Raw genomic sequence first — 18052 nt, forward strand, 5'->3', positions numbered from 1 at the left:
TATTTGTTTTAATATAAATATATTATCTGTACATGATCTTCCTTTTCTGAATCCTGCCTGTTCTTCTATTAATATTTCATCAGAGATAATTTTATTTCTATTATTTATTATTTTGCTATACATTTTATATACTGTATTTAGTATGCTAATCCCTCTATAATTCTTTGTATCATTTCTGTTTCCTTTTTTAAATATTGAAATAATTTTTGCTATCTTCCATTCTTCTGGTATTTTGTTGTTCCCAACATTTATTAAATAAATTTAGTATCCTGTCTTTTAAAAAACTTCCTCCATACTTGATTAGTTCTGCATTTATACCATCCATTTGTACTGCTTTCCTATTTTTTGTAGCTTTCAATGCCTTTTCCAATTCTTCCTTCGTTATCGGATCTATGTCACTAACTGGGTCTAACTGTATCTCTTCTCTTTGATATGTTGGGTCTTTCCACAATTCTTCATAATGTTTTTTCCATTGTTCTTCCTTTATTATATTTATTCTTGAAGTGTCTTTCTCTGTGTTATTCAAGTGTTTCATCATTTTATATGCCAAATTTTGTCTTCCATGAACATCATGTTCTATTCTGCTTATAAATCTATCCCATGACTCTGCTTTAGCCTTCATTATTATATCTTTAGTTTAAATGCATTCTTGTTTATATATTTCTTCATTCTCACTTGTCCTGTTTTGTATACATTTAAGATATTTATCTTGTACTGCTTTAGCTATTTCTTCATTCTATATCTTTATCCCCCCCCCCCTCTTCTTATAGTTTTTCCTGAATTGTCCTAGTGTCTCTTTTGCTTATAGTTTTTCCTGAATTGTCCTAGTGTCTCTTTTGCTATCTTTTGAATTATATTTCATATATTATTCCATTCTTCTATTTGTTCTCTCTCCGATGTTTTACTTATTTCGTCTTTAATCCTTTTTTTTTTTCATATAAATTTTGTGTACTTTCTTCTTGTAGTAGATATACTTTATAACCCAACTCCTCCTTCCCCTGTTTAATAGCTTTTCTCTTCTTCCATTTGGCCCATAACTCTATTTTTGAAGCCATTAAAAAATGATCTGAATTAATATCATATCCTCTAAACACCCTAGTATCTCAACATTATTTTGGTAATTTTTGATTTACTATTACATAGTCTATTATTGATTGTGTACCTCTTGCCGACCATGTATATTTATGTATATCACATTTTCTAAAAAATGTATTTGTTATCTTTAAATTATTAAAATTTGCAAAATCTCTTAATTTATATCCATTTCCATTTACTTTATTTTCTCCATAACATCCCATAATATTTTTTATTGGCTTATTCCCTACCTGAGCATTATAATCTCCCAAAATAACTACATGGTCCTTTTTTACATTCTTATCTAGTTCTTTTTGTAACCATAAAAAAAATTTATCTGTTTCTTCCTCCTTTCCATCTTCTGGAGCATAAATTCCAATTATACATAAATAATCTCTGTCTAATTTAAATCTTACTGTTATTATTCTATTATTTATAAATGTGTAGTTCTGTATTTTGGTTTTCCATTTCCGATCTATTAATATTGCTACCCCTCCACTAGCTCTTTCCTTTTGATCTACTCCACTGTATATCATTGTATAATAATCATAATCTTTCATACCTTTTAATTTTTTCTTTGTTTCTGTTATTACTGCTATATTTACTTTCTTCTGTTTTAAATGTTTAAGTAGTTCGACTTCTTTATATCCCTAATCCTCCTCTTATGCTCCATGTTACATATTTAAAATGTCCGTTATTCCTTTTCGTTTCCTTTTCCCAGTCCGAGTCGTGTCCCTTTGTCAGTCTGGTTTTCCGCTTTGAGTTTTTATTTTTTTTTTACATAGGGAGGGAACCAGCCTTCCTCATAACCCCAACCTGGAGGGCCAGTATGCTACTCTTTGTCTGATCCTTACCCTTTGACCTGTCTGGCTAGAGTGGCCCTGCCGGTAGTCTAGCTACTGCCAGCATAGCTCTCTGGGTCATCGGGATACTCAAGCCTCCCCACCGCGACAAGGTGGTAACATTTCGGGGAGGTACATCTGTAATTAAATTCTATATTTGTACACTGTGATTATTGCCACGCAGTGGATCTTTTACCTGCAGATTCTTAATGCATGAAGAATCATTGCTGATAACCAGATCAAGAGTATTGCTTCCTTTTGTTGCCTCTCTAACGTGCTGCTGTAGCTAACAGTCATCCAAGAAATCCAAAAAAAAGTCTTTCTACTGTGTGAGTGACCAACCCACAAATTCCAGTCAACATCTTAAAAGTTAGTCTTCCATTATGAGACATTCTGATTTGCTGTCATACACTATTTCCCTGTATAGCTGTTTGGTGTATACTTATCACAGTCATAAGGCCTATGACACACTCCTACTCTCAGTTTTGTTTTTCCAGTGCTTATATCACACCAATCTGACTGAACATTGCACTTGTCACCCATGTAAACTGGATGCACCGCCTTAGATTTAATATTCTTAACAAAGAGCAAACCCCCACCACCTCTCCTGTTCCGAATATGGGGTATACATACACTGTATGCCCCATATTAAAATTCAGCATTACTTATGTTTGATTGACACCACGTCTCTGTTAATCCTATAATTTCACATTTGACGATTTAATCAGTATTTCAAATTCATCACATTTATTTGCAATGCTCCTTAGCATTACTGTTCATGCAAGTATACATGAATGTGTTCTTACTCTTAGTTACCCTAACACAGTCCATGCATTCATTTGTTCCATGATGGCCCCAATCAGGGTCTGAAATCCCAGACACCTTGGATTTCAGATTTCAGATGTATTGGTACATTCGGGCTGCTGAATGTACCAATAGTTGCAATGCAAGAATCACTTTCACCTCTGCCTTCTGGCCAACCGGGCTAGCCGAGTGGGTAAAGTACCTGCCCGGCAACCCAAAGGTCGCGGGTTCGATTCCCGCCTCGGGCTTGGATCAAAGTACTGCAAAAACCTTGGGAGGTGCAATATGGCCACAGAAGCCGATGCGCCAACAACTACCAAATCAATCAATCAATCAACCTCTGCATTCTGCTCTAGTTAAACCATAAGTCTGTGTATCCCACCCACCCCAGCAGTTTTCCGACCACCTAGCGATGCCTCGATAGCATCAGCAAATATTCTTGCACTCCTGCTATTCAAGTGTATCCTGTCCCTGTAAAAACAGACTCTCCTGTTAAAAAGCACCAGACCACGCTGAGAAAAATTCTACTCCATATGCCTTGCACATTCTCTCCAAGGCCGAATTGATTGACAAGGATCTCAGCATATGTTCCTCCTCCTCATCATGCAATTATATAGTATGCAATCCCTCCTCCTCATGTGGGGGCGCCTCCGTAGCCAGGTGGGAAGGAGCAGCAGTGCGTAGCACACGCTTCTTGATTAGACCGGGGTTCGAGCCCGTCACCACCAAATGCAGAAAGGTCAGGGAATGACCACCGCATATCCCGGAGCAATATGGCCTTAGTTGCTAATGCTCCTAAAACACCAAATAACATCCTCCTCATGCATGCAGTTATACTGAGGAGGAGGGATTATTTCATTGTGATCATAAGGTACCTTTTGTCTGTCAGTGGCCCTTGTACATAAAACTTCCTCCCTTTTTTCATTTTTATCTTTCCTTTTATATAATATATTGTTCACACACATGCTATTTTCTTCACCATTTCTCTTCATCTGTCTTTTTATCTGCACGTAACAATTTGACTCTCAGCAAATAGATTTTCATGAAATTTTATATTTGGGTCTTTTAAAGACCCAAAGTCAAGTCAAAGAGAGAGAGAGAGAGAGAGAGAGAGAGAGAGGGAGAGAGAGAGAGAGAAGGATGACGATATCCAGCTCCAGGACCCTGGGTGTGCCAAGCCCTGGGATTAAATACACACACACACACACACATATATATATATATATATATATATATAAAATGTAAGAAGGAAAAGGAAATAAGGAAGAAGAGAAAAGAAAGAAGATAAGACAATAGATGTATCTGGATGCGCAAGGCTACAGAACAGGATACAACTATGAAATAGAAATAATTGATAAAAGACATAGTAAGATGGGAAAGTTATTAACAACAACGTGCCAGACCTAATGGAAGAAGATAAGAGAAAAAGAATGTTAAAACCTAATAAATTAAGTGGAATTAACAGGCTGAATTATCAAGCCAAATCATATTTACAAAAGCTAGAAAGGAAGTGGTAATTAATGAATATTAAAAAATAATAATAAAATAAAAATAAAAATGAAAATAAATTGGTACATGGATCAGGTATTTCATCAGGGGACCACACCTGATCATGTACCAAAATAATAATTTTGGTACATGATCATGTACAAAATAATAATTTTAATAATTTTCAATATTTTTTTTTTTTTTTTTCACAATATTATTCTTTAATGCTACCTCCATCAGCATGGGTTTTTATAGAAACACAGTGTTTTGGTACATGATCAGGTGTAGTCCCCCTGATGAAATATCTGATCCATGTACCAATTTATTTTTATTTTTATTTTCATTTTTATTTTATTTCTATTTTATTATTATTTTTTAATATTCATTAATTACCACTTCCTTTCTAGCTTTTTTAAATATGATTTGGCTTGATAATTCAGCCTGTTAATTCAGCCATTAATTCCACTTAATTTATTAGGTTCTTAACATTCTTTTTCTCTTATCTTCTTCCATTAGGCCTGGCACGTTGTTGTTAATAACTTTCCCATCTTACTATGTCTTTTATCAATTATTTCTATTTCTTTTATATATATATATATATATATATATATATATATATATATATAGAGAGAGAGAGAGAGAGAGAGAGAGAGAGAAATGCGACTTAAAAAAGTATACAGCAGAAGAGTAATAAATATTATATGGTTGTAATTAAACTAAAAAGCTAAGTTTAGAGAACATAAAACTATAGTTTTATTAAGTGTTCTTTATAGTTATAGTCTAAGGAAATAACTGTGTTTGCTTTTCACTTCTATTAATCATAGAAAAAGAAAAAAATTCATTTAAAAGTTAAGAAACAATCACATGTGCCTAAAATGTAATGCACCGAGTACATTTCTTAACCTGCCGATATCAATTATTTTGATAATTTTTGACATTTCAGAGTTTGCAGGTGTTGGAATTCCCCACAATTTTTATACAGACGCAAGGTGCTTGCTTACATTACTTATATTGATAAAAATATTGCGGCCACTGACTTGAACGTTAAAAAATTTAATTTAAAAATAAAAGTATATAGACATTAAAATAAAAGAAACAATACTGTTATGAACATAAAAGATATCAAAAGTGAATAAATAAAATCAAATGACAGAAATAAAATGTGGTACAGCAATTAAAAGTGATAAGAATAATTACATGCAAATAGAAAAAAAATGTGATAAAATAAATGACATACAAGGAACTTTCTAAGTGTATGGGCCTCTCTTTCAACCTAGAATGAAGCAAAGACAACAGCCATTCTTATACCCTACAAATTATAATCGGATATATGACAATATGTGCATTGAGCATGGCGGACAGAAAAAAAATGTAAAGAAAGGGAAGAGGAAGAAGCGGGCTAATGTAGGTCAGCATTCCTCATCCATTGCATTACTTCCCATGTCTCACTATTTGGGAGGTGGAGAAGTTATACATTGAGTAAATTTCCATTTAAAGAAAACCTCAGAGCTTGAGAATTTTCTATGTGGTAATAATCTTTCATACATAAGTTTTTATTTTATGTATAATTTACAATTAACACCTAAAATGTAATGAAATAAATGAAGCATAATGCTTTGAGTGATTGATTGTTAATTGCTGTTTAGAAGAAATGTAATACATAAAGTGAAAGAGATGGGCTAGTTTCTTCAGTGGAGAGGATGCAATAATTGTGATATGCTTATGCCAAGAACAGTTAGTCGGGGTTATTCTCAGTTGTAATCTTGTTTAGATATCTGAGTGTTGTTGAAGATGAATGTGGGAACAGCAGATTTATTTTTTGTGAGAAGTAAGATAGGACTTGTTTTTAGAAAGATTGAAGTTAACTAAGTTTAATTATTTATTTGTGTACTTATACAATATTTTTATTTACAGTTGTAAATACTCCAATATCACACTATAAAAAGGCTTTAATGTCACTATTCTATTAATTATCAAAGCTTTATTTCTGTAAACTTATAAAAATATTTATAATTCACTGGATTATTATCGTAATTCATTTTAAAATTGTTTTTAAATGAACAGTTTCTTGAATAAACAGCAGTGTTAACAAGAAATTAAAGTCAGCTTTTTAAAGATAATCTTTTATTTTTTTTGTCTGTTTTCAGAGTTCAGCATGGAATAAATGCATTCAGCTGAATATGGAACTAACTCGTGTGTTGAGACAGAAGGATTTATTATTTATTAAAATTCTTCAAGATGTAAGAATAGGCAGGTTGGTTTTAACTGAGTGCATTATTTTTGCCTGCCTTGCATATGTTACATTAGAATTAAAGATTACTATCCTTTTCATTATATTTTGCTAAATATTTCATTTAATAATGAACTGTTTAATTTGCTGATGTATCCTCTCATTTGCTTTTCTCTATTAGTGTTCCATCCGTATTTCCTTTTAAGTTCTCTTGTCCTTAAACTGATTCAGAAGACTCTTCTTCTTTTTATTCCTCTTCCTGCATTACCATATTCTTCAAATACAGCTCCTACTTTCTGTTATGGAAAACAAGTGGCAGCTATCCTTTGGAAAACTTCCCTTCTTGTTTGATGCATTTCATTATGCTGCACAGTTTGATATTGTATTTGTCGCTGCTATATTTGATTCCATTCATATCAGTAAGCTTATCAGAATTTTATCAGAATATGGCCATTAGAAGGCCATATTCTTTTAAGTAAAGGAACTAGGTTATATTGTAATTGCAGGTATTAAATTTCTAAAGTGAATGCAGAGAAGTGTACCATTATCAGACTGCCTTATTTTCTTCACTTATATTCCAATCTCTAAAACACATAGCCAATTTGCTGGTTGCATGCAGTTCATGCATCCTTATTGTGTGTCCCCCCTCCCTTTACACTACCTTAAAACTAGCATGTCACAAACTATTTTCACACTGACATTTTGAAAATGGCCATTTTCATTCAGTAAAAGATTTTAGTGCTTTATGTATATATTTAACAGTTTATAAGAATTTTATTATTGTCTTGTAATAATAAAGTTGTATTTAATTATTAAATGTAAAAAATTAAAATCTCTCTTGATTAAATTAAACCCTATTTTTAAAAATAGTAGTAGTAATTGCAAATGATGCAAGAAAGTAAGCTTATATAACATCAGCCAAAAAAAAAAAAAAACCCAGTTTGCCCATCCATGCTCTCCAAGAATTTGTCTAGTTTACCCCTGAATTTATTCACCCCATCCACTTCCATAACAAAAAAATGGAAGCCTGTTCCAATGATCAGCCACTCGCTGGCTGAAAGCAAACTTCCACATATCTATACTGCAACCATTCTTCCTCAACTTGAATTTATGCCCCCTTGTGTGTAGTCTCAGCAAGTGGAAGAATACCATTAACATTCAGCATACTCAATCCAGTCAAGGCTTGTTCATTTTGACCTGTTTGGCAAGCATGATAGTGGGATAGATATGAGTAAGCTTGAATTGTAGTCTCAGTTGGATCAAACCATTCTTCTTCCTCTGTTTCTGACTCTACATAAACCTCTTTTGGTTTAGTGTTCACTGGGGTTTGCCCAGGCACAGTTCTGGAAATGGTTTCCAATCTGTAGTTTTAATCATCCGATCAACATGCACCAACTGTTTGTCTCTAGGCTGATAAATATGTTGTATTCTGAAGTTAACAGGAAAAGTTTGAGCTGTTATTCAATAAGGTCCACTATTTTGGTGTGCTAATTTGCAGGTTCGACTTAGTTTTACTCTTGGTGTGTAAAGATATACTTACAACAGTATTTGGAAGAGGCTTCTTCCAAATACTGTTGAACTATTTCATATGTTCACTGCATCCTGGTTCAGAATAATGTTCTAGTGATGCATAAGTTGTATGTGACTGAGACATCCAAATATACTGGGGTAGTATCAAGTCTCTTCTATACATAAGAAAATTTGGTGTTTCAAGTGTTGCCGAATGAACAGATGAATGATATGCAGCTATTGCCAGAGGTACACAGAGATGTCAATTTGATTTAGTGGTATTCACTACATGTGACAGGATCCCTGCTAGGGTCCTATTTTACGTTTCCACCTTTGTATTGCATTGTGGGTGGTAGGGACTCATTTGGAGCTTCCTTATGCCCAGTTTAGCATATACCTCTTGCATAAGCTTAGATACAAAATTTGTTTCCTGATCTGTGGCAAGATTCTGGGGAATTCCATGTCGTGCAACTACATGGTTGACAAAAGCAGTTGCTACCTCCTCTGCTTTTTGTGTTTTCAAAGGAATCAGTTCCGCATAGCGAGTAAAACAATCGACAACCATTAACAGATACTTGTCTCCATTTAAGCTAGTAGGTAGGGGTCCAAGAATGTCCATTCCAACTCTTTACCATGGTGATGATTCTGTAGGCATTCTAATCAAATTTGCTTTTGCATTTGGATTGTAACCACTCCTTTCTAGACATAAGGAGCAGGTATTTGTATAATTTTTAACATCACTCTACATGCTCACCCAAATTTTGAGAAGTTTTGTTTTGAGAAGTCTTGTCTGATTCTTTGTAATGACTTACCGAAAGCTAAATGACTTCTGTGCAGATCATCATGATACACTCTTAATATTTCTCCTTTTAAAGAGTGTGGCACCACTAATTGTTCACAGAGTCGATTTCGAGTCAGGTAAAGTGTAGTGATACAATACCCCATCGTTTAAATAGTAAGAGCCTGGGATCTTTGTTAAAGACTGAGCACTTCCCTCTAATTGAGTGATTAAATCGTTTAATTTAGGGTTCTCCCTCTGTAAAGGTTTCATTAATTCTTTAGTGGCATGCTTCGGCATTACTAGTGTTTCTAGGTTGGCTCAGGTTGACAGTTGACAACAAGTTGACCCAACTTGTTTAGTAACTGGTTTCTTGCATGCATTATTTTTATTTTTTTATTTTTTTTATTAACAACAAGATACACAACAGCTAACCATTAACAGTGTATCTGAGAGCAGAACAATGAACTCAATTGATAACAATAATATGAAATCCAACAGGAAGATAAACATTGATATAGATTTAAAAATTAAAATCATATGTACAAAAGAGGATTGCATTAAGTTAAGTTACCGGTAAAATAAATAATAAATTAATTAGTTAGAGAATAGAAAAATAATTTTTAAAAAAATAATAAAAAACTACAATAATTAGATGAGAGCTAGTCATTTTGCATTTGAAGAGAAGAGGCAAACTTGTGGATGGAATTCATCAGTGATTGGGAGTTGTCAAAGAAGTCAGTGAGAGAGTCATTTGCTGATTCTGTTCAGTGGACTGAACTTCATAAAGTCCATAGTGACAGAGTCAAGGTGAAACAGTGTAAGGTTCCTAACTTGTCTACAAGAAGCATTGAAGTTTATTTTACTAAGGATATCAGATGCTTCATGTTTTGTTTTGTATCTCCCTCTAATATAGGCAAGATAAGAAGTCTGCATTTGAGTGTACTCTTCCTGGTCTATATTCTACTTCAAAATCATAAGCTTGCAGCATTAGATTCCAGCAAGTTAATCTAGGAGTGGGATTCTTAATTTTGAGCAAATATTGCTATGGAGAGGGGTCAGAAATGACCCTGAACCAATTTCCATATAGATAAGGTCTGAATTGGGTTATATAGAGTACACAACAGCCAAACTATTTTTTGCACTGTACTGTATGACCTTTTAGTGTGCTTTAGAACCCTGCTTACATAGGCTGTTGGATGGCATTGACCATCATTCCCTTCTGGTTCAAGAACTCCTGTGATTGCATGATTGCTAGCATCGGTGCTCACAAAGAATGGTTTTGAAAAATCTGGATAGATCAACAGAGGTTCTGATATGATATTAAAGCAGTTTTAAGCTTCTCAAAAGCAGCCTGCATCGTTTCATTCCATACAAAGGAAGTGCCCTTTTTAGTTAGTTTAGTTAATGGCAGAGATACTTCTGCATAATCTTTAATAAACTTACTATAGCAACCAGTCATTCCTAGAAATCTGACCTATTTTACCGTCTTGGGAATGGAGACAGTCCTTGATGCAGAAACATTATTAGGTTCTGGATGTACTCCTTCAACACTGACACGATGACCAAGATACGTGATCTCCTGCTTCAAAAAATCACACTTAGATGGTTTCAGTTTGAGATTGTACTGCCGTAGGCATTGAAAAAACCAACTCTAATTTGCATAAGTGATCTTCGAACATTTTATTAGCGATTACAATGTCATCAAGATAGCAGAATATAGACTCTTTCTTTAAATTTTGTAGCACAATTAACATAGCTCTCACAAAACTGGATGGACTGTTTCTTAGACCAAATTGGTAATCTATTAAACTGATACAATGCAGAGCCTGTAGTAAAAGCAGTTTTATGCTTATCAGCTGGGTGCATAGGCAATTGCCAGAAACCAGATTGAAGATCAAGTGTACTGTAAAAGCGAGCATTTCCTAAAACGTCTAGAATTTCTGTGATCTTAGGGATTGAGAAATTATCTGCCACAGTTTTAGCATTCAGCTTCCTAAAGTAAATGCACATTTGAAAAGAACCATCCTTTTTCTTCACCATCACTGAACGGAACTGAAAAAGGTGATACACTCGGAGAAATCACACCTGCGTCCAGCAACTCAGCTCATTTACCTGCCTTTCCACCTCTTATTGTAAAGCATAAGACGTACAATACACATGTTGTTTAATGGCAGTATCATGTGTAAGTTTTATCCAATGATTGAAGCACTGAGGAGCGACCTAGCTGTAATGGTGATTTATCAAAGACATCCTAATATTTATGCAGTAAATTAGTTAATTTTTGTCCCTGAGACACAGTCAAATGGTTTAACTTAAAGTCTTGTATAGTCACTGGAGGTGGTCCTTAGCATTCACTCGTTCATCTGCATAATTAACCTCTTTCATGATAATAATACATTCTAATTTCGCAAACCCCATGCCTTTTGGCAAATTCAAGGATTCTGCAGATACATTTGCTACCGCAACTGTCACCTTTCTATCTCTAGACAACTTGTCTAATGAACACCTGACTGCCCAGTCATTACTGTCTAAATTATAATTAGATTCTGCTAACACTATTTGCCCTGGAAGAAACGTGGGGCCTCACTATACTGATAGTATGGACTCAGTAATTGGCGGGATAATATACTTAGATGTTAATTTACCTATGCTGGGTTTTGAGTCACCAAAAATTTTCTCTCTGACTCCTACTTCTCTTGTCCAGATTCCAAATGAAATTGATTTTAAAATATGTCTTCCTGAGTCTAGAATGAACCCGTGCTTCCTCAAATGGTCTGAATCGAGTATGATTTTGTAACGGCTAGCCAAAGTGTCCAAAGCTACCAGCACATCTTCTGTAAATGTCTTTCCATCTAGAGCTAGGTTTACTGTAATTTTCATGCTCAAGGGAACAGTGTTTTCTCATTATCCCACACACAGTAACATCAGGTGGCCTCTGCTTCAATAATTTGTCATATTGAATCTTCTTTTTTTGTCAGCTCGATCTATCGTTAAATTGCTAGTCCGAAGCAATTCCTGCATGGTTTACCTGCCTGTCTCATGTTACCCCAAGTGGTCTTTGTCTTCGTCTTATATTATACTCCCATATAGCTCTTCTCTAGGTCTTGCACGAAAAGTGTTTGAATTTACATTAGTATTGTTCACTCTGTTATCAGAGGATCTCTCAAGTTGTGGTGCACCAGTGTAGTTATTTCCAGCAATTATCCGCTGCTGATAAGTGGGCTCTTGGCTCGGCATGAAAGTGCATGGTCACACGGTACACCTCTATCACTATTTACAAAGTCCTTAAATGATCACTATGGCCTATCGTCGTGACCAGTGTAACTTGATATCTCCTGATTGCAAGCTCCTGGATTTCTAAACATTTCTCCGTGTGGAGCAACATCCAGGTCGGTCTTAGCTGCGTCACTTACTGGGGCCATGTCTTCCCATTCGTTAGATAATATGGATTATTCAGCTTATGTCTGATTTCTTCCAATTGATGATCGATTCCCATGACATATTGCTGAAATTTGTTGTTAAGAGAAGACAAGTGTCTCTCTAGACTATTTAAATCAGTTATTTGTTGATAATTTATCTAATGAATGCTGTAGAGAATGAATTTGTTCTTGGACCAGTTCTAAGATATGTTTGAAAATTTTTTCTTAATTGTTAGCTACATTTATAGATACCTGTTTACCTTGTGTTAACTTCTCATTTTGTTCCTTGTGTGCAATGACTTCTAAGGCTTGTTGGAAGGTAGATGGATTCTGGCTTAAGACCAAATGCTTTAGTTTCAATCTCAGCCTGCTTAAAAATTGAACCAAAAGGGTTTGATCCCTTAACATTAACACTTCTGTTGTTTCATTTTCTGTTTTAAATAGATTTCTTTCTACATAGATTTCTTAAATGTATCCCAAATTGAATTACCAATTCTCCTCTTTCTTATTTAGTTGCGGTGAACTCCTTTGTTGTGTTATAAGGGGTTCGGTGCACTCAAACTGAGTGACGAAGGCCACCCTAAATATCGTAAAATTCTTCTCTGAGCTTAGTTCAAGTGAGTGGGATAAAAATTTACCCTTACAGGTTCAAGCATCGATTCAGGTTGTGTTGGAAACAATGGTTCCAATACTTCTAAGTTTGACCCCTCTAAACTTGGTCCTTCCATTTTGTGTGTAATGCTAATCCCTTGTATTTATATATAAAAATGACTGTGTGTGTATATGATGCAAATATTTTAATCAGAGAAGGAATCGATTACTGATATGGTTAAGAAAAATTGCAGTGCATATTCAGGATATTATTTTAAAACAATAAAAACTCGAATGATAGTCCAACCTTTTGAACTCAAACCTACATATGTCATTTGTTAACAGGAAAAATAATACCAATTTTAGCAACAAGCAGTAACTAGTTTGATCACTTGTTGTTCTTAACTAATTCAGATTCATTTCTTTTAGACATTGCAACTGCAAGCCAAAAATGTACAACTGGGCTGATTCATAGGATGTTGCTGCTTATTACTATGCATTATCAAATAATAATAATAATAATAATAATACTTCATTACTAAATAGCAATCAAGATAGTAAAACATAATTCCCTCTGCTAACTTCTCAAAACACCAGAAACCGTTTCCTTTTCTTTCATGGTTTCTTCTTTATATGTTTCAAATATCGATGTAATTTCTCCGAGAATCTCATATTGGTCATGGCAACAGTGTTACCGTTTAATGACGATGATGACGACGACAACGACGACTAGGGGCATAGAGCATGGACAGTATTACGAAGAGCCTTATGAATGACAGGCGATTAGGTGTTCCTAATATTTTTCACCACCAGTATAGTTATGGTGTACAAATCTCCCATGTCTCTGACACCCCTAAATCGTTCGTCTAGTGGTAAAATAGGACAACAGTCTCTATACCCTCTACAAAAGAGGCACTCTTTCAAAACAAACATATTTATTAAAAAAGATTAAAAAGCAATCGTACATCAGGAATTTTTCTAGCAGGGATAAGGAGGTGATTATCCTCTTGTATAAGGCAATGGTCAGGCCACACCTTGAGTACTGTATACAGGTCTGGAGGCCTTATTTTAAGAAGGATGTAGAGCTGTGGGAACGAGTACAGAGAAGGGCAACAAGATTAATGAATTGAACAAATGGTTGCTCTTATGAAGAAAGGTTTAAGTTTTGCAAATTACAGTGTCTGGAGACTAGGCACCTGCGAAGTGATCTGATTGATGTGTATAAAGCCTTGAATGGTTTGAGCATGCTCAATGCTGATCGGATTCTTCCTCTTGCTCAGAATAATCACCTGAGAGGGCATAAAATTCAAATTGAGGTCAGACAGTTGTAGGATAGATGTGTGGAAGTTTGCCTTTAGCCAGTGGGTGGTTGATTGTTGGAACATTCATAAGTATAAGATAACGTAGTAATTAATTATAATGGTCACCCGCTTGTGCCCATATTATGGTAGTTACACATAAGTAGCAGTCGTTATCACTTCAACTTAGTGCATAGATATGCATTGTTAAAAACATCTACTCATTGGCAATATCTGTCAAGTCACAAAAATACTAAGAAACACAAAATATACTAGGAAGAAACAAAATATTAAGAAGAAATCCTTTTATCATTATAGTTCCTTATAGGTAGGAATTAATATGAATAATTTATATTCAGTTATCATCATTCCAAACATCTTCCTTCCACACTTATACAAAAGACATTTCGACTTTCCAAGCTTACTAGACTGGGCCTCATTCGACAGAAAACTCTGAATGTCCTCACCAGTTGGGTACCTTGGATGTTGGCTGTCTTCCTAACAGGACCTACTCTGTTGGCAGCTTCATCACTGATTGCTTGGGCTCACTGGCTCTTGACTTGCTTGTGCTAGTCTTGCCTTCAATCGTCCTCTCTGGGTCTCCTGTGGGCCCTCTTTTGTGTCCAAAATTTCTCTCCCAGTTTAGCCCAACTCGGCATCCTATTGGATGTTGGGATACTTTTGTCCCACTCACTCGGACAACATGTGATCGAGAAATAAAGAAAAGGGATGATCACATCATCCCCTCTCCAATTACTTCACATATCCATCACCCTGTGTGATGATTAACCAAGGGTGTGAGCAGATCTAAGTACCCCTCTCCACGTTGCCTTCTGGGACTGAAAGGGGTGCTATGCAATACTTATGATCGGTAGCTACACGTACCTAGTAAATAGTTCATTCCCCTGTAATTTCATGATCAGCATGTTTATATTTCATCATGAGAACTCTCGCAGACAGTTAAATTTGCTGACCTCTTTGGCTGTTCAGTGGAAGTCGTTATTATTGTAAGTTATTTTAAGAAGCAGTTCAGTAAAACTTTGTGGGTTTATGCTTCGTTACAAATGGAGTTGTTTTTCTCATATTGACTCTCCTCTTTGTCAGCATAAAATTAACATTTGCTCAAAATATCTGGTTTTCATTAGTATTGGAACAATACAAGTGAATAAGGTTCTGTATAAATCCCTAATAAGTGGGCATTAAAAGAAGGAAAAGGGAAGTAATTAAACAAATAAGGATTAATTTGCAGTAGGAAAATTAAATGGGGGTAGGAAAAATATGTGGGGCAGGAATAATTAACTCCATTGCCAGCTATTTGATGGATCTCCTTCAACTCCTTGTATACACTGATTCTCCAACTTCTGGAATCATTCTAGATTAGTTCTTTTGTTATTGCTAATGGTTCCTATGGAGTGTTCTGAATTGTTAAGTGCCAATTCTTTTAAGTCCACCTGTTTTTGGCCCACCTTCTTTTAAGTCCACCTGTTATTCTAAACAGCAATGTACAGTTGAGCTTTTATGGCATTCACTGCTTATTATCATCATGCAGGACAAATTCATAATGAATAGTCCCTTATGAGTCAAAAAATACATTTAAGATACATTGCCTTGCTTTTTTTAGGCCATGAAAAAGATGGACTTTTCAATTAGCATTAGCATTAGTAGAGGCATTTGATGCAAGAAAGCAAGCTTATGCAGCATCAGCCAAAAAAAAAAAAAAAAAAAAAACCACTTCCACTTCATCCCTCTGTTCGTTCAAAATACCTGTCCAGCTGAGCCTTAAACTTATTTAGGCTATCAACCTCCACTACAAGGGATGGAAGTCTGTTCCACCAACCAACCACCCGCTGGCTAAAGGCAAATTTCCGCACGTCTATCCTACATCTGTCTTTCCTCAATTTGAATTTATGCCCTCTCAGGCGATTATTCTGAATTGAGAAGACTGAGCCTTCTTTTCTGAGTCATAGCCATGTATCATCACAGTAATGATGGAAGAAACAGTGGGTCAGCAGCAGCACACTGACAAAGATCCCAACTTTGGGAACTCTCCAATCTTTGTGATTATTAGTGGAGATGCTAGGCTGAAAAAACTTGCATTAAAATTGATTGATATGTCCCATGTGAAACACCAATTTCACTATCAGTTTTGTGGATAGTTAAATATCAACTAGTCCTGATCAGAACATGAATATGAGTGATTGAATCATTGGGTTTTTGAATTTGAAGTGTATCTACAGCCAGAATCATTTTCAGTGGACAAACGGCCCTCTTTAATCTTTGCAAACCATTAAAAAGTCACCAAGCATGTTGCAACATTGCAGCTTACTACAGTGCTGAAATTGCAAGATGTAATGGCAGTCCCCAAGCGTTTTGATCAAACTTATATTTGTTATTTGAAATTTTTATGAATTTTAAACTAAGTTCAGATGTTCCTTGATATGAATGTTAAATAACTTTCAGGTGCACTGATGATGCTGTAAATATACTTAATTCCACTTCCAATAATCAAATAGATGGAGATGGAATACTTGCAACTAAGCTGTGTACTCATAATAGTGATGTTGATTATATCAATGAATCTCAACTTAAAAAGTTGCCTGGTAAGTATATTTAGAGTCTTTACTGCTTTGTACTTACAAACTGATTCAATATAATTCTATTAATTTGTAAATTTTATTCCATGTCATTATATGAAGGTCAGTCAGTAAATTCTCATGGCCATCAATATTTCTTAAATATAAATAGCATAAATTGTTTTTATGCGGCATTCTCTTTGTTGAATATTGTTGTCATTTTCATAGTGCTAATGCACTATAAAAATAATAATGTTCAACAAAGCAAAAAAGCATCTAAGGTTATATTGTTCTTGTAATAGCTTTCTGTGTTTGTAATGATTGTATGTTCACAGGTTGTTTTGTGTGTTTTGCAGGCTGAAAATGTTGAGCATAGTGTTTGGAGTAAGGTATCACTGGTTGTTTCCTGCATCTGTGCCATAAGTACTCTTGTGAAGAAATACATGCTCTGTGAAAGCCAAAATTGAGTGTAGTACAGTCGATTCCGATTATTTGGGACACATCGGGACTAGTGCATTTTGGCCCGATTAAGCGGCTGCCCCAATTATCAGAAGTTTCACATAAATAGTTAAAAATACAATGGACCCCCACTTTACAATTGGTTCACAGTACAATCAAATCATGTTATGATGGACTTACTATGGTGAGTCCATCATGTTATGATGGACTCACCATAGTAAAATACCATTCACTTATACGATGTGTAGTAAGCGCCGGTCATTGTGATCACGTTTGTGAATTGAATTTTAATTCTATTTAATTCTACAGCGATTCTAATTAGCGAAAATACGAGGAATATTATCCACAGGCTATAAAAGTAAAGATGTATTAAGCACAAATTTAACCTTTATTACCTTACCACAGTAGCCAAGTGGTCAGGAGTGGGAGTGCAGTAGCACATGCTCTTTGAGTAGACCGGGGTTCAAGCCCCTGACTGCTGAATATGGTCGATCTGCCAACCCGCACTGGACCAGCGTGGCAGATTATGGTCCATTTCCCTCAGCATGAATTGTTGAGGAGGCTTCCATCCTGCAGTGGGTTGATAATGGCTGCACTTTATCATTTTTGTTTTTTACGTTACCAATTAAAAAATTAAATGATATGTGAAAATCGGAGGAATATTTTCCACAGGTTAGCAAATTAAAAATAAATTTACGCCTATGCGCATAGCTTAATTATTATGTACTGTAATATATTGACTAGTTGACTTTTCTGTTCACTGACAATTGTGGGTGGGGGTTAAAATTTAAAACAGTAAAAAGATAAGCAATTAATAACAAAGAACACGGCACACACAAATTGCAAATAACACGATATGCACAAGTGAGAACGAAGTAACAAGTTATGAAGCTTTAAAAATAGGAATGAAGAGAAGATTCTGAAAATTATTTTTTTTATATGATTGAATATTCCATGGAAGTGTAAACACATTTCACCATAATA

The 18052-nt window shown here is 35.1% G+C and overlaps 1 protein-coding gene across 1 annotated transcript in view; it reads left to right on the forward strand.

Moving 5' to 3' along the window:
* The window catches only part of Pif1 (Pif1 DNA helicase), a 162902-nt gene that overhangs the window by 74571 nt on the left and 70279 nt on the right, over nt 1-18052 (forward strand). Inside the window, exons 5-6 of the mRNA XM_090372378.1 lie at nt 6356-6462; nt 16497-16636. Of these exons, the coding sequence (XP_090228504.1) occupies nt 6356-6462; nt 16497-16636 (247 nt within the window). The remainder of the gene's footprint in view (nt 1-6355; nt 6463-16496; nt 16637-18052) is intronic.

This window comes from Mastigoproctus giganteus, chromosome 4 (genome assembly GCF_048544385.1).
Source record: "Mastigoproctus giganteus isolate SK-2022 chromosome 4, ASM4854438v1, whole genome shotgun sequence".
Lineage (NCBI taxonomy): Eukaryota > Metazoa > Arthropoda > Arachnida > Uropygi > Thelyphonidae > Mastigoproctus > Mastigoproctus giganteus.